Source organism: Pyrgilauda ruficollis, unplaced genomic scaffold (genome assembly GCF_017590135.1).
Source record: "Pyrgilauda ruficollis isolate IOZ18807 unplaced genomic scaffold, ASM1759013v1 scaffold243, whole genome shotgun sequence".
Taxonomy (NCBI): Eukaryota; Metazoa; Chordata; class Aves; order Passeriformes; family Passeridae; genus Pyrgilauda; species Pyrgilauda ruficollis.
This window is the reverse complement of record NW_024523745.1, coordinates 135,299-156,756: the sequence shown is the minus strand read 5'-3', so window position 1 is coordinate 156,756 and position 21,458 is coordinate 135,299. Positions and strand designations below refer to the sequence as shown.

Sequence of the window (21,458 nt, the reverse complement as noted above, 5' to 3'; positions counted from 1 at the left end):
TGCGGGGCCGCTGCGGTGTGGCGGTAACGCGGCGGCGGCAGCGCCGGGCCCGGTCTCCATGGGAACGGGCGGGAGCGGCGGCGCCGCCGCGTCCGCGACTCCTGCGGCCCGTCCCGCTGCGCGGTGCCGAGTCCCAGGGCCGCCCGTGACCTGGCCCAGGGCGGGTGGGCTGGGCCGGTCGGGACCGCCGGTCCCGGGGACGGAGCCCCGTCGGCATCTCGCGACCCGGGCGGGACCGGCCCGCGGGAATCCATCGCCTCCCCTGGGCGTTATCCGCCGGGACACCGGGCTGTGGGACCCCCAGGACACCGGGACACTGGGCTGTGGGACCCCCGGGACACCGGGACACCGGGCTGTGGGACCCCCGGGACACCGGGACACCGGGCTGTGGGACCCCCGGGACACCGGGCTGTGGGACCTCCGGGACACCGGGCTGTGGGACCCCCGGGACACCGGGCGCGGGGCCCTCGGCGCTGCCTGCGCGGGGGCTCTGGGCCGGGGCGGTGGCACCCCAAGGCCGTGCTCCTGTCCCGCAGCTCTCAGTGACCCCAAAGCGCTGGGGCTGGTTTGGGGCAGGAGCAGCCCGTTTGTGCCCCGGGACTGGTTTTGCTTCCATGTCTCCCCACATCCCTACATCCTTCTCAGGGCTGGGATTCCCCTCATCCCCTGGGGTGGCACCATGGGGTCCCAGTTAATTGTTCCTTGGCTGCTCCAATGGGATCCATTCCGTAAAAAGCCGAAACAGGCTGATTCCCAAACCTGAACAGATTGTGTTACCTGTGGGGGTTTTATGGGATCCTGTTGGCCTCCCACATGGGAAATGTGTGTCCAGAGGGGCTTCTTCCCATCAGTTTCCTCTAAATGTCACCACTGTTCCAAGCCCAGTGCAGGATTTTGAGGTCCTCTGTCAGTACCCTAGCAAACCCAATGGGACTTCTGGGTTTTTCCATCAATATTACAGCAAACCCACCTGGCATCCCAAGTTCCTCCACTGACAGCTCATCAAAATCACCTGAAATCCCGAGTTTCTCCATCAGCATCCTTGGAATCTCAAGGTCCTCCATCAGTATCCCACCTAGCCCTGTGGAATCCTGAGTTCCTCCCCAGCTGAGGGTCTGGGCCCCCATTCTGACCCCCACATCTTCCCCCACTGGTTCCTGCTCCCGACTTGCCTGCAGTTCACCCAGAGACTCTTTATCTGGAGGAAAGGGCCAAAGGCCCGTTGGGAGGAGAGGGGCTCTGCCTTCCCTCAGGTTGGGATCCCCACAGGGCCCATCCCTCGGTCAGCAGGAGCTGCTGGTGCTGCCGGGAGCATCGTTTGTGGATATCCGTGGGGTTGTGGGTTTTGGTCTCTCTGAGCACCTTTCCTGGCACCCAGCACTGCCTGGAGCTTGGATTGTCCCTCTTTAATCACTTCCAAGTGCCTCCGGGCTCTGTGTGGACACTGGCAGATAAAATCGGGCTGTTTGACCTGTTCCAGGTCACTGTGCTCCAGGCTGGGCTGATCCTGGGATCAGCACGGAGCTGGGCAGGCCCTGGCTGCTGGGATGTGCCCAGAGGAGCAGGAGTCAGCTCCTGGGGACAGGGATATCCAAAGGGAGCAGGAGTCAGCTCCTGGGGACAGGGATAGCCAGGGAGAGCAGGAGTCAGCTCCTGGGACAGGGATAGCCAGAACTCCACGTACACCTGGCCCTGGCTTTCCCTCCTGGAAGGTTTCCCCTTCCCAGAAACACTAAAAAAAGTGACTTTTACTCTTTGTAACCCACATCCCCTCACCATGCCCCCTCCTTCCCCACTTCCAGGGAATTGAAGCTTGTGGATTTTCTCAATGGTCTGATAAATCCTCATTCAAAGAAAGGAAGGAAAGGGCTTTTCCACCTCCTTTCCCCCATGTCCTGCCACCACTGTCTTGGTTTGATGTGGGACCAGTCCCAGGTCACTCCTGGTCATTCCTGGGTCACTTCCAGGGCAGAACTCCTTGGTGTGAGCTCAGGTTAAAGGGCTGAGGTTCAGCCTAAAGGGGAATACCTGGATTTTAAACCGCAGACTTAAAGAAATAGGAATGGCAATACCTGGGTTTACATTTGTGTTTAAGAGCTCTGGATGGGGAAGACCTGGATGCATATTTAAAGGGGTAAGGATGGGGAATATCTTGGGTTTAAATTTAGGTTAAAGCAATAGGGATGAGGAATATATTGAATTAAATTTGCATTTAAGAGCTCTGGATGGTGAATATCTGGTATTTAATGTATAAATGTAATTTACAGTGAAAGAGTTAAAACCCAGAAATATATTGGTTAAAATTTAAGGCTAAATACACCAGGATGATGAATGCCTGGACTGAAATTTAGAGATCAGGATGGGGAACACCTGGATCTGTGATGGGATCTAAGTTGGGATCTCAGTGACGAGCATGGGGAACACCTGAGTTTCTGCTGGGATTTGAAGGGAGGAGCCTCTGGAATCCTTCCAGAGCTGCCATGGATCCCAGGCACATTTGGGTGGTTTGGTCAGGCGGGTCCTGGAGCGGGGTCTGTGGGGGAGGATTCACCCGAGGTGGGTCTGGGGGAGCACCAGGGCTTGGGGAGGGGATGTGGGGGTGTGTGCACGTCCTTCATTCCCCCATCTGGATCCACTTCCTTCCTTCCTTCCTTCCTTCCTTCCTTCCTTCCTTCCTTCCTTCCTGCCAGGACCCCTTTCCCCAGCCCTGGGTCCCTTCCCAGCCCAGCTGCCGCTCTGAGGGCTCTGGGATGGGGTCGGGAGCAGCTCTGGGCAAACGGGACATTGCCCACGTGCACCGGGGCTGGAAATTCCCTGTGCCCCGATAATCTGTGTTAATGAATCCCTGTGCCCCGATAATCTGTGTTAATTAGTTACTGTGCCCTGATAATCTGTGTTAATGAATCCCTGTGCCCCGATAATCTGTGTCAGTGAATCACTTTTGCACAGATAACCCACATCAGTTCATTACAGTGCCCTGATAATTAGGATAAGTTAATCAACTTGACTTGAGAATATTAATCATTTTCCCCCATAATTTGCATTTATGAGTCATTTGTGCCCACACAAATCTGCACTAATTCTCCATTTTCCTGAATAACGTGCAGTAATTCCCCATTTTTCCCAGACAATCTGCATTAAATAATCATCTTTGCCCAGACAATCCATATTTATCATTTTATCCAGATCATCTGGATTAATTCATCATTTTTGCTCCCATCATCTGTATTATTATTAATCTGTTTTTTTCCCAATAACATGCCCTAATCCCCATTTCTCCCAGATAATTTGCCCTAATCCCTAATTTTTCCAAGATAACTGGCCCTAAACCCTATTCTTCCCAAAAAACCTGCCCTAATCCCCATTTTTCCTTGGTAACATGCCCTAGTCCTGTCCCTCCCTGTTCTGGCCCTGGCGCTGCCTGGTGCCCGTCCTGGTGTCCCTGTCCCGTGGCAGTGTCCCTGTCCCACTGTCCCCATCCCACCACAGTGTCCCCGTCCCACGGCGATGTTCTCATCCCACGGCAGTGTCCCTGTCCCAGTGTCCCTGTGCCACAGCAGTGTCCCTGTCCCATGGCAGTGTCCCTGTCCCAGTGTCTCTGTCCCACAGCGGTGGTCCCTGTTCCATGGCAGTGTCCCAGTGTCCCTGTCCCATGGCGGTGTCCCATTGTCCTTGTCCCACGGCGGTGTCCCTGTGCCACGGCGGTGTCCCTGTCCCACGGCAGTGTCCCAGTGACCCTGTGCCATGGCGATGTCCCTGTCCCACGGCGGTGTCTCTGTCCCACGGCAGTGTCCCTGCGCCACGGCGGTGTCCCATTGTCCCTGTCCCACGGCAGTGTCCCTGTGCCACGGCGGTGTCCCAGTGTCCCTGTGCCACGGCGGTGTCCCTGTCCCACGGCGGTGTCCCATTGTCCCTGTCCCACGGCAGTGTCCCTGTCCCACGGCGGTGTCCCTGTCCCACGGCGGTGTCCCTGTCCCACGTTAGTGTCCCGGTGTCCCTGTGCCACGGCGGTGTCCCATTGTCCCTGTGCCACAGCGGTGTCCCTGTGCCACGGCGGTGGTCCCTGTGCCACGGCGGTGTCCCTGTGCCATGGCAATGTCCCTGTGCCACGGCGGTGTCCCTGTGCCATGGCAATGTCCCTGTGCCACGGCAGTGTCCCTGTGCCACGTTAGTGTCCCAGTGTCCCTGTCCCACGGCGGTGTCCCATTGTCCCTGTCCCATGGCAGTGTCCCTGTCCCACGGCGGTGTCCCTGTCCCACGGCAGTGTCCCATTGTCCCTGTCCCACGGCGGTGTCCCTGTCCCATGGCAGTGTCCCCGTGCCACGGCGGTGTCCCTGTCCCACGGCGGTGTCCCTGTGCCACGGCGGTGTCCCTGTGCCACGTTAGTGTCCCAGTGTCCCTGTGCCACGGCGGTGTCCCTGTGCCACGGCGGTGTCCCAGTGTCCCTGTGCCACGGCGGTGTCCCTGTCCCCGCAGGCCCGGCACGATGCGGTTCCCGCGGCTCCTGCTGTGCCTGGGCGTGTGGGCGCTGTGCGGCTCGGCCAAGCCCACGGAGCGCAAGGAGCGGGTGGTGCGCGAGGCCCCGCTCAGCGCCCGCGAGCACGACGACGCCCAGAGCTTCGACTACGACCACGACGCCTTCCTGGGCGCCGACGAGGCCAAGAGCTTCGACCAGCTCACCCCGGAGGAGAGCAAGGAGCGCCTGGGGTAAGGACAGCGTCCCGGCCTTCCCAGAGCGGGAGTGCAGCCACGTGTGCACGCTCCCCCTGCGGGAGGCCCCGCTCCCGGCCTAGGAATTCCCCAAAGTCACCCGGAGCCATTTCCTGTGCCAGGCATTCCCCAAAACTCCAGAGCAGACGGGGGTTCTGCACTGTGCTGTGCTTGCTCCCTGTTCTCTGGAGCCCCTGGATCACTGGTACTTCTCAGTTGGAAGTTGGATGGGAGTTCGGAAAACAGCCTGTATGGAGTTTCCCCCTCCAGTGTCTCTGCTGGGACCCCAGGATGGCCATGTCTGCCCTGGGATCTGGCCATTCTTCCCCTGGGATCTGGCCGTTCTTCCCCTGGGATCTGGCCGTGTCTGCCCTGGGATCTGGCCGTTTTTCCCCTGGGATCTGGCCGTTCTTCCCCTGGGATCTGGCCATTCTTCCCCTGGGATCTGGCCATGCCTGCCCTGGGATCTGGCCGTTCTTCCCCTGGGATCCGGCCGTTCTTCCCCTGGGATCTGGCCGTTCTTCCCCTGGGATCTGGCCGTTCTTCCCCTGGGATCTGGCCTGGGATGGTTCCGGGAGCCGCGCAGGGCCGGGTGCCCCCGCAGCAGCTGCTGCTGCAGTTGTTCTGGGGCTCGGAGTGGCTCAAACCTGGGAACTGCAGCCTCCAGCAGGGTGGGGGGCCTGGGGGACGGAGGCTCCCTGGGGAGCTCGGGATGCTGGGCTCTAGTCACCTTGGAACTGGGTGCCTTTGGCTGGGTATTCATGGAATGGTTTGTGCGGGAGGGGACCTCAGAGCCCCTGCAGTGCCACCCTGCCATGGCAGGGACACTCCCACTGTGCCAGGCTGCTCCAGCCCCAGTGTCCAGCCTGGCCTTGGGCACTGCAGGGATGCAGGGGCAGCCCCAGCTGCTCTGGGCACCCTGTGCCAGGGCCTGCCCACCCTCCCAGGCAGGAATTCCTTCCCAAGATTCCACCTGAATCTCTCCTTTTTTAGTCAGACTCGATTTTTTCAGCCAAGCATCCCAACCTTGCTGCTGCTGGAGCAGCACCTACCACAGCCCGTGGTGAATTTTGGGCTGTTTCTTGGTTATGGTGCTCCCTGATGGGAAAGAAAAGCTCAACCACATGTGGATGCTGGGGACACTTCCAGAGTGAGCCAATTCCCACAGCGGGATGTGCAGGGCAGGGTGTGCCATGTTCCATCCATCCCTATGGATCGTCCAGGCCCCCAGTGGGAAGGAGGTGCTGGCCTCTCCCCCAGCACTTCGTGGCCGGAGGAAATTGGGAATTTCCTCCCTCCAGGGACAATTTAAACTGGAAAACCCCTTGATCCCTTGGAGCCAGGCCCTGGTTGCTCCATAAGCTCCAAAATATAGGATCCAGGAGGCTTTTTGGCTCCTTTTTTGCCTGCTGGCACAATCAGAGGGAGTGCCTCGATGCCCCTGGAGCAGCGTCAGATCCGAGGGAAGCTGGGCCTCCCCCGATGCCAGGGCTGCGATCCCAGAGCTGTCACGGCTCAATCCCATTGTTCTGCCGAGTTCCATCGGGGATTTACCGCCCTGCCTGCGCACAAACATCCATCCCCAGGCTGCCCGCGGGGCCGCTCTGCCATGCCGAGCCGGAGGGCCTCCATAAGCCCCCTGTCACGGGCTGCCTCGGTGAGCTCCGTGCCGCAGCGGGCTGTGCCCGGCTCTGCTCCCTGCCGCCTCGGGCCGGGCTTTGGCAGCGCTGCCCGCTGTGTCCCGGCCCTGGCAGCGCCGGCCGTCCCTTGGAGCGCGCAGTGGGAACGGGGAGCAGCTGCGCCCGGCCCAGCATCTGCTGCAGGGCTTTGGGAAAGTGCAGGGGCTTGTTTGGTGGCTGCTGCCCTGGGAAAGCAGCTGGGAGCAGCTGTGCCAGCCCCCGGAGCAGGGTGGGGAGGAGGTCTGCCAGCTTCCTGAGCACTGCTCTAGCTGGAGAGGGTTTGGCTTCCCTGGGAAGCTGTTCCCTAATTAACCCTCTAGAAACTGCCCTGGAAAAACTGCCTGGCCACCAGCCCCTGCCGGCTCTGGTCCTCCATTCCAGGGACTTTCCCTAATAAATCCCGTTGCCGGTGGTGTACCTTCTTGTGAGAGGGAAGCACGGAATTTTTTTCCCTGAAATAGGAAGGATCTGATAGATTTATTTGTGGTTTATATATTTACATGGACAAATGTTTAATATCCTGTGATATTTTACATAATCCTATGCAGAATTTTATAATACTGATTTTGTAATATTGATTAGAATATTGACTTGTTATATATGTGTATGGAAAATTCTGAATATTTATGTGATATTTTGCATATTTCTGTGTTTGATCAGAAATATCAGAAGGGACACTTTGCACATTGATATATACAATTCTGAAATATTTCTATAATATTTCACATACTTCTGCATAAATTTGGGCACTATCGATGAGCTGTTTTTTATATTTACGTACTTATTTTATATATTTCTCTTTAAAATCACTCAGGTCTCCAAGCCCTGCCCACTGCCCCCACTCTGGCCTCTCACTGTCAGAGCTAAATTCCACATTTTCCCCTTGTTCTTCCAGTCTCTCTCCAGCTTCTCATTCCAGGAACATCCTTTGTGCCACAGAGGAATTCCTGGTTTTCCCAGACCAAGGCAATTCTGAAACACGGAAACATGGGTGTGAGCATGGGTGGCTCCGGTGCCCGGTTTTCCCTTTGCATCAATATCTTTGGAATTAATAGTCCTAGCGGTAATCTAAAATTTAAAATTCCATATTTTTTCCACCTGTCTTCTAAAATTCCTCAAATACCTGGGCTGGAGGTCAGGATTCCTGAACTGTTTTCCGTTAAACCTTCATGTTAGAGGAAAAAACCGGGATCCTGCTTCAGCAGACAAGGATTTTGGGACTGTTATCCCTGATTTTCACCCGAGCAGCCCCCAGCTTCCCCAGCACAGAGGCGGCGTGCTCCGGGGAGCGAGCGCTGCGGATCAAGCAGCCCCCACCCCCCGGCTCCATCTGCCCCTGGATCCTGCATTCCTGCCGGCCTTTCCTGCAGCTGCTGCTAAAAATAACGGAGGCACGCGGCTCCGGGGCTGCGGCTCCGGTGTCTGCCCGGGCAGCGGGCGGGAGCGGCCCGGCCCCAGCGCTGCTCCGCTGCCTTGGGCGGCTGCGGCTCCTGCGCAGAGCCAAACCTCCGCTTTAGCAGAAATGTGCATCCCTGCTCCTCACCCGGCGCCAGCGAGGCGGGACGGCGTGCAGATGGAGCTTTCCTAAGGTTTGACAGGGAAGGTTTTCCCCTAGAATTCATCATTCCTGAAGGAGCCAAAACATGAGTGGTTCGAGAGTGGCCAAGCTGGTGATTTCCATGTCTGAGCCAGTGTTTTCTGCGTCCAAAACAGAGTTCTGGCAGCTGACCTTGCTTTTTGGTAGCTAACCCAAATGTTGGTTTTGAAGATAAACTTTTCAGATGGTTGAATCTGCAAATTTCATAACCACCTCAAACTTTCTCCTGGCGTCACCAGGAGAGGCAGAGCTGATATTCCCATTTTTAATATAAATATGGGTCCGTGCTCATCACCTGCACCGTCTTGGTCAAGGGACGCGTGGATGGGTCTTTCCAGGGGCTTAAAAGATAGTTTTTCCGCTAAAACTGATAACTTCTGAAGAAACCAAAACTTCAGTGGTCCAAAAGTGGCCGAGCCCGGGATTTTCATGTCTGAGCCGAAGTTTTGGCAGCTGAACCATATGTTGGTTTTAAGGATAAACTCTCCAAATGGTTGAATTCCCAAATTCTGTAATGACCTCAACTTGCCCCCTCTGCCCCTTCCCATTCCCTCCCTGCTAACCTCTCGGGTTTTTTAACTTTTGCTGCATTTCTCTGCGTTTCCCACAGGAAGATTGTAGGGAAAATAGATGAGGATGGAGACGGGTTTGTGACAGTGGAGGAGCTGAAGGCCTGGATCAAGTTTGCCCAAAAGCGCTGGATTTACGAGGATGTGGAGCGCCAGTGGAAGGGCCATGACCTCAATGAGGACGGGCTTGTTTCCTGGGAGGAGTATAAAAATGCCACCTATGGATATATCCTGGGTAGGTCCTGGCTCTTGGGATGGACCTTTCCTGGAGCCAGCAGCTGGGATGTCCTGCTCTGCTTTGGGTCACCAAGGGTTGTTGGGGTGGAGGCGGATCGGGATGGGCTCGTGGCACAGTGGTCAGCAGTGGTCAGGGATCAGGGTGAGATCATGGAGTGATGGTCAGAGGGTGGTCAGGGATCGGGATGGGCTCGTGGCACAGTGGTCAGCAGTGGCCATGGATCAGGGTGGGCTCATGGCACAGTGGTCAGCAGTGGCCATGGATCAGGGTGAGATCATGGAGTGATGGTTGGTGGTCTGGACGTGGATCCATGTGAGGTTGTGGTGGAGGGGGACTTTGGGGCCTGGATTAGGGAGGCCCAGAGGAAGTTGTGGTTGAGAGTGTGGAGTTGTGCTGGGCTGGCGCTTGGCTGACCTGAGATGGATTTGTTCCCTGGGATAAGCACAGGAATATGATGTAGGATGTGGCCTTGGTATATGTGGGGCCAGGTGGAGCAGATGTCCCCAGTAGGTTACATTTTAAAACCACTAAAACTCTACAAATTGACCTCCTGGTGGCATTAGCAAAGAGAAATCCAAGGAAAAGAATCCAAAATACATGGAAATCTCCCCAGTGGAAAGTTTACACACCCCACACCCTCCTTTTCCCCTCTGCAGCCACACTTGGGCATTATTAATGTCCCTGGTGACAAATGCAGCTCTGGGCTGAATCCAGGTGATTTTGGGATGAATGGCATGTGGGAATGGGGGTTTCCAGCCCTTTGGAATTCCTGGCTTTTGGGGGAATTTGGGACCTGCAGGTGGAACCCACTGATCTGCAGCTGTGGATCCACCTTGGTGTGTCCATTGTGTCCCTAAACCCAAAAAACCACTAGCAGAGATTTCATTTGCTTTCCCTTGTCCTGGGAGCAGTGTTAGACCCCAGAACTGGGGGATTTTGGGACACGTGCTGGGCCAGCAGTGTGGCACGGCTTCAGACATCCCTGGGAGTGAGGGAAGCAGCAGCTCTTTTGGGGTTAAAACCTTAAACCCTCAAGCCCTGTGCCAGCTCTGGCCTCCAGCACTGTAGACTGGCCCGGGTGGAGGAGCTGCAGCTCTGGAGTGTTGAATCCACTCTAATTTCCTAAATATTGCCAAAAATAGTCAAACTGCTCCACGGGATGTGCAGAGGGGGAGCCGCTGCACAGGAGGCTCATCCATCTCCCTGGGGATCAGGGAGGATCTGGATTTGCTGTGCTGGTGGCCACCCTGGTGACACCCCTGAGCTGGGGCAGCACCTCCCAGACCTCCCTTTGCCATGGGTTTCTGGGGTCTGGGCTAATCTGCCTGTGTAAATCCAGCCTGGAAGGGGACAGAGAGGTCCTGGGAAGGGTTTGAGCAGTGTTTGAGGGGTCTGTGATGGCATTTTGGACCTGCAGGTGTTGGATAGAGAAAAGTGTGAACACTAACCAGGAAAAGCCTTAATGAGAGAACCCTGAATTAACAGAGCCCCCTCAATGACCCGAAGGAGCAGTTCCCTCCTGCAGTCTGGGGGGTGCCCAGCCCCGGCAGGGCTGGTTCCAGAGCTGGAGCAGGGCTGGAGGCTGCGTGCCCTTGGCAGGCCCAGTGGAGCCTCCACTCGTGCTGCTCCCACATACTTGTGTCCTTACGGAGCGCCGGGAGGATCCTGCCTCACAGTCTGGCTCCGGCTCCTCTCGGCAGGAATTGCTTTTCCACAGCTCCTTGCTGCTCAAATGTTCCCCTGTCTTCTCCTCGCTCCCCTCCCTGGCCACAGTGGGGCTGGAATGCCTCTGGAAGTGCCTCCTGAGTGTTGACCCGTGGCCAAGGGGTGCATGGGGCCAGGCATTGCCCTCGGCTGCTCTGGAGGGTCCAGAATGTGGTGTTTTGTCAGCAGAATGAGGTGCTGGGAGTGGTTTTATTAATTAATTAATTACACACCAGGATGAGTCACTGGGTGGCCCCCAGGAGTGCCACGGAGCAGTGTGGGGTTCTGCTGGGGGGAGTCCTGGGAAGCAGGGAATATCAAGTGATAAACGTCCAAGAGCATTATCTGAGACTGGAAATTCCTTTGAAACTCCCTTCAAAATGAGATTATTATCATCATCATCACCACCACTCCCGTTTTTGTTAATTCCTCAATCCCGTGGTGGGATCCAAAACCAGGACACAAGATGTTGGGTTGAGTTTGTGGGTTTGCTGCCATACTCTGAGCAAAACCCCCTGGCTCTGTCTGCTTCCCCTCCCTCTGCTCTCCCAAACCTCTCCTAGCTCAGGGACCAAGGGTTTGGGAGGGTTTAACCCTTTTTAACCCATCTGCCCCCCCACCACTCCCCCATCAAACCCATTAATTAGCCCAACAGCAATTAAAAATCATCTGTTAATGGCACTGGTCCTGAAGGTTTCCTTGTTCGGGGCTATGCTCTTCTCAAGGCAAAATCTTGGGAACAGAATGGGGAATTTGGGGTTCATTCTGCCCTAGAGCTGCCTTAAAGTCAAAATCTTTGGATATTTAATGGATGCTCCAGAGCTCCTTGAATCCCAGGCCCCTTAATCCAGGGCTCCCCAATGCCTGTCTTTTGTCCCAGCTAACAGAGCAGGGACATGGGGGCTTTTGGGACCTTGTTATTGGATGGGGCCTGGCTCTGGTTTAACTTAAGCAGAGCGTGGCAGTGTCCCCCAGGATCCATGTTCTCCACGGGCTGCTGGACACTGCTGTGTCCAGAGCTCCTGTCCTGCTGCTGCAGGGCTGTGCCAAGCGGCCACGCGTGCCCCGCGGTCCCACCCAGCCGATGCCTCCTGCCCTGCCACTGCCAGCAGCCAGTGAGATCCCCTTACACATTCCCCTCCCAAAATAGTTCACGTTGAGCCTCTGGCCGTGCCGGCCAAAGCCCCCAAGCCCTGTCTTTTGGGGCCTCTCTCTGGGAATGTCATGATCCCAGGGCTTCCGCAGCTCCTCCTCCTCCTGGGAGTGGGCACAGGAGAGAGGTGGTGGCTGCAATTGAGCTTTTGCTGGCAAAGCATCAGGAGGTCGTGCTGAGAGGGAGGAAGTTGAGTTGAGTTTGAGGTTGAGTGGAGGATGTTGAGGTTGCATTGAGGAAGCTGAGGATGAGAAGGTTATGTTCAGGAGGCTGAGTGGGGGAGGTTGAGGTTGGTTTGGGGTGAAGGTTGAGGTTGGGTTGGAGTGACCGAAGTTGTCTTGAGGTTGAAGTTGAGAGGAAGCTGAGGTTCAGTAGAGGAGGTTGAGCTTGAGCTGAGGTTGAACTGAGACTGTTGGGCTGGGTTAGGCTGTGCTGGTGGTTACTGAGTCCTCGCCCTGCCCGAGCTGACCCCGGTGCTCCTGTGCTCCCTCCCAGACGATCCGGACCCCGACGACGGCTTCAACTACAAGCAGATGATGGTGCGGGACGAGCGGCGCTTCAAGATGGCCGACAAGGACGGGGACCTGGCCGCCACCAAGGAGGAGTTCACGGCCTTCCTGCACCCCGAGGAGTACAACTACATGAAGGACATCGTTGTGCAGGTGGGGCTGGCACAGAGGCACTTTGGGAAGCTCTGGTGCCGGGTGGTCACTGAGGGGCAGGAACTGCCTTGGCCCGGCTCACGCTGGCATCTTCTTGCAGGAAACCATGGAGGACATTGACAAGAACGGCGATGGTTTCATTGACCTGGAGGAGTACATCGGTGAGACACTGGTGCTGCTGCTGCTCCATGTCCTGTCCATGTCCCCTCGGTGTCCCCGTCCTGTGGGAGCCACTGCCACCGTGTCCTTCCCAGTCCTCCCCCTCACAGAATGTTCTTCTCTCTCGCAACTTCCACCTGCCCCTAGGCCTCCACCGAGGATTTTCGGGTGAAATCGTGACCCAGGTGGTGCTTTGGGGTTCTGGGGATGGATTTAGGGAACTCAAGGCTTTGGGTCAGTGCTTGGGGTGAGGACAGGGCCGTGGGGCCGATCCTGATCCTGCTGTCCCCCAGGTGACATGTACAGCCAGGACGGTGATGCTGACGAGCCTGAGTGGGTGAAGACGGAGCGGGAGCAGTTCGTGGAGTTCCGGGACAAGAACCGGGATGGGAAGATGGACAAGGAGGAGACCAAGGATTGGATCCTGCCCTCGGACTACGACCACGCCGAGGCTGAGGCCCGGCACCTCGTCTACGAGTCCGACCAGGACAAGGTGGGCCGGCAGCGCGGGGAGCGGGATGAGGCGCGGGGCAATAGCGGGATGGGGCAATAGCGGGATGTGGCGTTCCCTGCAGGACGGGAAGCTGACGCGGGAGGAGATCGTGGACAAGTCAGACCTGTTCGTGGGCAGCCAGGCCACGGACTTCGGGGAGGCGCTGGTGCGGCACGACGAGTTCTAGGCCCGAGGCCGGCAGCCGTCTGTGGGCTCCGTCCCTGCCGAGGCCGCTCCTGCCGCCGAGAAACCCCATCCCGGCTCCCGGGGACGGGGCTCGGGAAAGCCACACTCCCCCGGCACCTGGGGCTCGTCTCGTTGTGGGTTTTCCCCGGATTTTAACGACTTTTGGGTTATTTTTGTATGTTTTGGTTTTACCACGTGTGGGAACAGCTCCCCTGGCGCGGGGGCAGCGACGGGGCTGCCCGGGGCTGCGGGGCCAGGGGGCCTGGGGGGGAGTGGGAAGTTCACTGAGGGATTGGGATTGGAATTGCAGTTGGAATAAAAATTAGAATTGGAATTGGAATTAAAGTTGAAATTGAAATTAAAATTGGAATTTGAATTGGACTGAAATTTGAATTAAAAATGGAATTGGAATTAAACATTGAAATCAAAGTTGAAAATTGAAATTGAAATGGAATTGGAACCAAATAAGTGAAATTGAATTAAGTGGAAACGCTGATGTGAAATTGGAATGAAAAGAAGTGAACACTGAAAACCCCAAAAACCGTCAGAGCAGCAGCAGGACCAGGGGGTGACCCAGAGGTGACCCCAGGGAGGTTGGACCCTCCTCCCCTGTGGCTGCTCCGTGGGATCTGGGCAAGACCCTTCCCCCAGCCCCGCTCCAAGTGCCTTGAATCCCCCAGACCTCTGGGGGAGGGCCTCATCCCACCCCGCTCTGGGACAGTTCCCGAGGTTTTCTCTCTTCTGTGTTGTTTGTCCCCCTGCAGCCACCAGAGCTGTGTGGAATCGGGCCCGGCCATCTCCAAATTCCCAGGTTTTCCCTTAAATCCTTTCCCAAAGGTTTCCAAGGGCTGACCGGATCCTCCCATCTCCTCCTCCTCCTCCTCCCCTTTCTGCTCCTCCTTTTCCTCCCCTCCCTAAATCCAGGGGTAAGTGGGTCGGGAATATGGCCTCATGCAGGGCTTGGGAATCTGGGAATGCTGGGGGTGATCCGGGAATGTCAGGATTGGTTTGGGACACCAGGGATGATTTGGGACAGCGGAAGTGATTTTTGGAACCCTGGGAAAGCCTCTGGTGCAGCCACCCAGCTCTGCAACAGCCCCTCTCCTAACATCCCCCGGCTCCCATCCGTGAGGATCTGGGGCCCTGTGACAACTCCAGACATGGATTTTTCGCCCCCTCCGGGTTTATTCCTTGGTTTTCTCCTCGGGCTGATTGAAGGGATCCGGATCGGTTGGAACTCAATAAAACTGTTCACCCCCCGATGGGCCGAGGGGGACGGACCCCAGTTCCCTGTTTCCCCCTAAACCAGGATCTGGGAGAGCCCCCTTGGACTGAGCCAGAAGGGTTTGGGCAGTGGGGGGCCCTGAGGAGGGGAGCGGGGGGAACTGGGTGGGGATGTGGGGACACACGAGGCCTGTGGGACTTCTGCCCCTGGGGCCTGGGGGCTCAGCCCCACAGATGGGGGGCCCAGCCCCATGGATGGGGGGGCTCAGTCCCACCCCTACCACACAGATGGGGGGCCCAGCCCCATGGATGGGGAGCTCAGCCCCACGGATGGGGGCCCTTAGGTCCCACCCCAGCCCCACAGGTGGAGGTGGGTGGCACCATCCCACCTCCCTGTGTGTGAGGCCTAAAGGGGGACAAGGGAGCAGAGTCCCACCATGGCACCACCGTGGAGCACAGCCACCTCCGGGACCCATCCTGCCCCACGGTGGGGCACAGTTTCCCCTGGGACCCACCCTCTCTCCCTGCAGTGGGGCACAGCCGCTCCCAGGACCTGTCCCACCCTGCAGTGGGGCACAGCCACCCCTGTGACCCCCATCCCACCCAGCCATGGGGCACAGCCTCCACCAAGGCCTCCATCCCATCCCACCGTGCGGCACAGCCAGCCCCCGGCTCCCCCATTCCCACCCTGCTGTGGGGCACGGCTGCCCCTAGACGCCCACGCCGTGGGTGCCCTGTCCCACAGGTCCCGGGTGCTCAGCGGGTCCCCGTTGCGCTCAGACCGCGGCCGTGGTTTATTGTCCCACCCGCGCTACATCCTAGGCTGGCCGGGGCCCCCGGCCCCCAGGGCAGAGCCAGCCCCACGGTGGGGGCAGCTGGGGGATAGCTGGGGGGCAGCCGGGGGTCCCGGGGGCTGGGGCGGTGCCGGAGCCCCTCAGCTGGGGCCGACCTGGCTGGAGGACACAGAGGAGACCTCGGTGCGCTGGGCCGAGCTGGACACCTCGGAGTCGTCTGACATGGGCCGCCCGCACACCGTCTCCATGATGCAGGCGCGGAACTGCGGGGACACAGGTGACACGGGGTCACAGGAGAGGGGACAGCTCAGCCTGGGGGTCCTGTGTCCAGCCCTGGCACTGTCCTCGCACCCTCAGATGCCACATTGATCCCTGGGGTCACGGTACCCCCAGCCATGCAAGTGCTCCTGGATGCGCCATCCCCAGGTGTCCCTGGTCCCCCAATGTCCTTGGGCACCCCTGCATGTCCCTGCTACCCCAGTGTCCTGGGGTGTCCCCATCTTCTCTGTGTCCCCCTTACCAATGTCATCCCCTTATCTGAGTGTCCTGAGGTGTCCCCTCACACGGGTATCCCTGGGCGTTCCCCATGCTTGGGTCTCCCTGAATGTCCCAGGTCCTCAGACATCCTTGGGCAGCCCTGGATGCCCCCATCACCAGGTGTCCCTGGGCGTCCCCCTCCCCGTGTCTCTGCGGGTGTCCCGGTGTCGCCGGTGTCACCTGTTTGTTCATGAAGCAGTAGATGATGGGGTTGTAGACGCAGGAGCTCTTGGAGAAGAAGGCAGGGATGGTGACGAGGCGCAGGTCGATGCCGTGCTCGCGGTTGTTCACCATGTACATGGCCAGCGCCGCGTAGGGCACGTAGCACATGCAGAAGGAGCCGACCATGACCACCACCATGCGCGACACCTCCCGCTCCGCCTTCTGCGTCGTGGCCGACTCCTGCTGCTGCGCCGCCACCTGCCACAGGGACAGGGACACCTTGGGCCTGCCCGGGCTGCCGGCCCCCTGCCCGGGCTGCCGGCCCCCTGCCCGAGCTCCTGAGCCCTGCCCATCCCCTGTGCAGCCCCCCGACCCCTGCCCATGCTCCTGCCTGTGCTCCTGCCCAGCCTTCTGTCCAGGTAACCTCCCCTCCCTTCCTGCATCCCTTCATCCCTCCAGTCACCTCTCCCTTCAGTCAGCTCTCCCTCCCTTCCTGCTCACAGTCAATTCTCCATCTCTCCATCCCTCTTCTCTCCATCCCTCCCTCCCTCCCTCCTGCCCCCCAGCCCCTCTCCACTCTCCATCCCTTGCTCTCAGCCACAGGTGTGCCTGACCTCAATGCCCCCCGTGTCCCCTATGCCCCCCGTGCCCCCAGGACTCACGGCCCGCAGGGCGCTGAGCAGCTGGGAGTAGGAGAAGATGATGAGGGAGAGTGGGATGATGAAGCAGAAGATGAAGAGGAACCAGGTGTAGTACTCGCTCTTGTACTTGGTGCCCACCGTGTACCAGTCAGGGCCGCAGGAGCACTGCAGCCCCTCGGGGATGTACCTGCAGAGCTGTGCTCAGCCCCCACTCTGCACCGTGGGGCAGCCCCCGGTGCCCCCACAGCACCCCGTGGCACTTCTGGTGCCTCAAGCACTCACCTGGCACCCCCACGACCCCCCCCATGCCACCCCGTTCCACCCCCTTCCCCCCATGCCCTCTGTGTCCCACCTGCTCCAGCCGAAGAAGGGCGGGATGGCGACGCCGACGCCGATGATCCAGGTGGCCGCCACCACCAGCAGCGCGTGGCGGGAGTTGAAGCGGAAGTTGCCGAAGGGTTTGCAGATGACGATGTAGCGCTCGAAGGCCAGGAAGGCCAAGGACCACCCTGTCACCATCCCTGGGGGAGCAAGGCCACCACTGGCCTCACACAACTGCCCATGGCCACCAGGGCTAGGGGTCACTGCAATTCCCATGGTCCCCCGGGCCCCCCAGTCACCCCAAGTCCTACGACCCCAGTAGAATGTAGTGATCACTCCTCCCTTCAGGCCTCAGTGGTCACCCCAGCTCCTCCAGCCCCCACAGATCACAGGGCTCAACCCTACCCATGGCCCTTACCCATTTTGCCACTTTCAGCCCCACCAGACCACAATGATCACCCCAACTTCCCCAGCCCCAGAAGAACAGGATGGTAACCCCCACTTCCAGCTCCACCAGACCCCAGTGGTCACCCCAACTCCTATAGTGCCACCAGACTACAGTGGTCCACTCCTAAAGGTCCAGAAGTTCACCCCAATGCCTGCACCCCTGCAGCCCGTGGTGGTCACCCCAACTCCTAAAGCCTTAGCAGGATGTGGTGGCCAACGATACCTTGAGCCCGTGGTGGTCACCCCCACTCCCACAGCCCCAGGAGATCACTGCGGCCACCTCTGGCCCCAGCAGCCCCCAGCGGTCACTCCATCGTGTCTGGCCGCAGCAGCCTGAGCGCCCCATGGTCCCCTCGTACCTCCGGTGGCCCCTGTAAAGCCCTCAAAGGCACACATGTGCTTCCCGAAGACAAAGTATCCCTGGGAGCTGGCGATGAAGACGGTGAAGATGCAGAAGACGCAGCACATGAGGCCGCTGACGGAGATGTTCACCAGGATGTAGTTGAGCGGCTGCCGCAGCTTCTTGTACTTGATGGTGACGATGAGGACGATGGCGTTCAGGGGGGTGCCCGCCATGAACACCAGGCCCATGAAGATGGTCTGCAGGTAGAAGGCCCACTTGGGCGCGATGTGGTACTGGGGCCCATCCCAGGGCCCCACCGACGACTGGTTCTTGAACAGGTAGAACTCTTCCTCGTCCATGGCGGCGGTGGCGGGGGGGGGCGCCCACCCCTCTGATATACCCTGCGCCCCCAAAGCTGCTTAGGGGGGATCAGGGCTCAGCCCGGCCAAACTTGGGGATTAGGGTGGGCTAAACCGGGCTCAGCCCCTAATCGGCCCCCTGAGCCGGGTCGAGCCGATTGCCGGTGCTCTGGAGGATTTGGGGGGGGCAGAAGGGCTCCCCGCAACATCTGGGTGTGGGAAGGGTCCCCAGGGGTCTCCAAGCTTGATCCTGCTCCTCCTGAGGTGTTCAGGTGTCCCCAGGTGTTCCCAAGCCCAAGTCTTGGTCCCACCACAACAGCCAGAAGTCCCCAACCTTAGTCCCGATCCCAGCGGGGTCCTCAGTGTGCCCCGGGGGTCCCCAAGCTCTGTCCTGGTCACCCCACAATGGCCAGTTGTCCCCAGGTATCCCCAGGGGTCCCCAGGAGTCTCCAGCCTTGATCCCAGTCCCCCAGGATGGCCCAGCCCTGGATGCCTTGGGAAGAACTCAGAGTTTCCCTCATGAGCTCACCCCCTGCCCCCCCCAGCACCCCAGGGTGCCCCAAAAGTGTCCCCCCCTCAAGCGATTGTACCCAGTTCTGGGCTTGGGGTATCCCTGTGCTGGGGAGATCCCAAGTGAGGTGGGGGGAGTCTGGGGGTATCAAGGGGTGCAGGGAAAGACTGCGGGGGCACTGCTGGGGGTGGGGTGTCTCAGAGGGGGTGCTCATTTTGGGGGTGCAGTGCTGGGGGGTCATTGATGGGGGCTCATTTGGGGGTGCACTGCTGGGACTCAAGTCCCAGAAGACTCCCAGCGTTTCCTGCCCTCCCTCCCCCCCTTTCCCTCCCCCCCCAGCCTGTGGCACCCCCGGGGAACAGGAAGGATGAGCAGAAGCTGCTTAGGGGGGGATTACAGGGGCCCCCCCGGGCCGGGGGTGCCTATAAAGGCCGGTGCAGGGACTGCACTGTGGCACTGGGGACCCCCAGGGAAGGGGGAGCTCAGTCAGGGGGAGAGGGACACGTCCAGGGGACGCTGTGCCCCTGGGGAGTGTGTGTGGGGTGCCCACCCTGGGGTGCCCTGGGGCACCCTGGGGCTCTGTCCAGCTCTGGGGCAGAGATGGGGCCAGGGGGCTCAGGGATGGGCCAGGGGAGGAACGGAGGGACTGGGTGGGCTGAGCCCCCAGCCCATGTTCTACTGGGCTCTACTGGGCTGTACTGGGTCATATTGGCCTGTACTGTACTGGTTTGTACTGGGCTGTACTGGACTGCACTGGGCTGTACCGTGCTGTATTGTGCCACGGGATTGTCCTGTGTCCTGTTGGGTTGTACTGGGTCTGGTCATACGGTACCAGGCTGTACTGGGCTCAGCAGGGCCGTACTGGGCTGTACTGGGCTGTACTGGGGCAGGTCAGCTCTGCTGGTGCTGTACTGGGCATCCCCATGGAGGGGCACCCCAAATGTGTGCCACAGGGTGGTGACCCAGGGGACAGACACCCCACAAAGGGTCCCCCCGTCCCTCCCGTGTGCTCGCCGTGTCCCCTGCGGAGCTGCGGTCCCTGAGGCCGGGGCTGCGGGGGGCACACAGCGCAGGGCGGGGGGGCCGGGCAGGGCCGGGCACGATGGCAGCAGTCAGGCTTGGCAGGGGCTGCCAGCGAGCTTCGGGTGCCCACCCCTGCAGGTGGCCAAGGAAGGGCTGGAGGTGCTCTCAGGGCTCCGGGGCAAGGGGGGGTCAGGCACGGCTGGGGCTGGATGGGCTGGGAGGGCTTTTCCAGCCCCAGGGGTCCTGGGATGCTGGGATGGCGGCACGGAGTGGGGAAGGGACTCGGGGGTGCTGCCGGGCAGCAGGGGGTGCTGGGCGTGGAGCCCTGGCGGCGGCAGCACCGGCACCGCCAGCCCTGCTGGGACCCCCAGCACCCACCAGCGCCCACCGCCAAGCCGCCAGCACCCACCGGTACCGGGAGCACCCACTGGTAATGGGAGCACTCACCGGTACTGGGAGCACCCACCGGTACCGGGAGCACCCACTGGTACTGGGAGCACTCACCGGTACCGGGAGCACCCACCGGTAATGGGAGCACTCACCGGTACTGGGAGCACCCACCAGTACCGGGAGCACCCAGAGGTACCGGGAGCACCCACCGGTACCGGGAGCACCCACTGGTAATGGGAGCACTCACCGGTACTGGGAGCACCCACCGGTACCGGGAGCACCCACCGGTACTGAGAGCACTCACAGGTACCGGGAGCACCCACCGGTACCGGGAGCACCTCCTCCTCACGGGACCCAGGGCCCCCCCGCCCCCAGCGCTGTCCCCTGCCCCCCACGGGACTCCCAGGGCCCCCAGGTCGCTGCTCGGTGCCCTCCTGGGTGTGGCCTCACACATGTCCTGCTGTCCCCATGGCCACGCTCCCTGTGTCCCTCTGTCCACGCGCCCCTCGTTCTCCTGTCCCTTATGCCCCTCAGCCCCGGCCCCCTTGTCCCCAGTGTCCCCCTGCTCCCCTCTCTGTGTCCCCGGGCTGCCGGTGGTCCCCTCCCCGTGTCACCCCACCCTGAGTTCTTCCAGCCCCAGTGCCCAGAGGACACCCAGAGCCAGGGACAGGCTGGGGGACACTGGACTCAGGGTGTCCCCACAGGCAACAGGGGCTCTGCCCTGTGTCCCCTCCCCTGGAGACACTGGCGGGCCAGGTCCTTTGTCCCCTCATCGTGGCCTCCACCATCATCATCCTCTGCCCGGGCTGCGGCAGGGCTAAGACCCCGGGGGGCTCTGGGACCCCCTGGGTCCCCCTGACCTGCCCCAGCAGCATCCTGAACCCCCATCTGGACTGCACTGACCCCCCCGCAGTGCCCTGACTGCTCACCCCCCCCTGACCCCCCTGGACTCCCCAGACATCCTGACCCCCACCGCCCAGCCCACCCTGACCCCCCCACAGGCCACTCGCTCCCCTTCCCACACCTGCCACGGGTTTGGGGGTTCTGCTGGGGGACCCTGTCGCACTTCGCCCCCACCCCGGTGCGTGCCCCCCTGCCCCGGGGTATTTTGGGTGATGATGTGTTGGGGGTGCCCCCCCACCGCGTGCCCCCCCGGGTATTTTGGGTGCCGGTGCGTGGCTCTGACTCGGCAGGTTATTTTTAGGTGTTGGCGCAGGCGCCACCGCGTCACCCCCCCCACGTCACCCCCCCACGTCACCCCTTGTCACCCGTTGTCACCTCGGGGTGCATCCGCACCGCCCCCCCCCTCCCTTGGAAGCTTCCAGGGCAGGCACCGGAACAGGGGGAACACGATACTCCCCAAATCGCCCCCCCAAAAGGACCCAGATGTGGGTCACCCAAGCGTCCCCCCCGCCCCTCCCGAGGGCGCTGAGGAGGCCTCGGGAGTCTGTACCGGGGGGGTGACACAAGAGAGATTCGGGGGGCAGCGGGGTTCAGGGCGCACCCCAAATTTGACTGAACCCGCTCCCAGGCACGTGTCACTGCCATGGGGAAAC

General features: G+C 60.1%; 2 protein-coding genes across 2 annotated transcripts in view; one reads left to right on the top strand and one right to left on the bottom strand.

Annotated features, from left to right (window-relative positions):
• The window catches only part of CALU (calumenin), a 14,680-nt gene extending 250 nt beyond the window's left edge, over window positions 1–14,430 (top strand). Inside the window, exons 2-7 of the mRNA XM_041470258.1 lie at window positions 4,477–4,707; window positions 8,597–8,790; window positions 12,146–12,312; window positions 12,413–12,473; window positions 12,765–12,964; window positions 13,047–14,430. Coding sequence (XP_041326192.1) covers window positions 4,487–4,707; window positions 8,597–8,790; window positions 12,146–12,312; window positions 12,413–12,473; window positions 12,765–12,964; window positions 13,047–13,151 — 948 coding nt within the window. The 5' untranslated portion in view covers window positions 4,477–4,486 and the 3' untranslated portion in view covers window positions 13,152–14,430. The remainder of the gene's footprint in view (window positions 1–4,476; window positions 4,708–8,596; window positions 8,791–12,145; window positions 12,313–12,412; window positions 12,474–12,764; window positions 12,965–13,046) is intronic.
• Window positions 14,431–15,155: 725 nt separating this feature from the next.
• On the bottom strand, window positions 15,156–18,481 carry OPN1SW (opsin 1, short wave sensitive). The gene is made up of 5 exons (XM_041470252.1): window positions 17,636–18,481; window positions 16,861–17,029; window positions 16,530–16,695; window positions 15,886–16,125; window positions 15,156–15,431 (listed from the first exon to the last, which is right to left on the bottom strand). The coding sequence occupies exons 1-5, from the start codon at window positions 17,976–17,978 to the stop codon at window positions 15,309–15,311; spliced, it is 1,041 nt and encodes a 346-aa protein (XP_041326186.1). The 5' UTR covers window positions 17,979–18,481; the 3' UTR covers window positions 15,156–15,308.
• Between the last annotated feature and the right edge of the window lie 2,977 nt (window positions 18,482–21,458).

Coding starts and splice junctions, on each gene's coding strand:
- OPN1SW (XM_041470252.1), bottom strand. CDS start 17,978: ATGGACGAGGAAGAGTTCTACCTGTTCAAGAACCAGTCGTCGGTGGGG. Junction 17,030..17,635: donor CTTTACAGGGGCCACCGGAG/GTACGAGGGGAC, acceptor TTGCTCCCCCAG/GGATGGTGACAGGGTGGTCC. Junction 15,432..15,885: donor ACTGCTTCATGAACAAACAG/GTGACACCGGCG, acceptor GTGTCCCCGCAG/TTCCGCGCCTGCATCATGGA.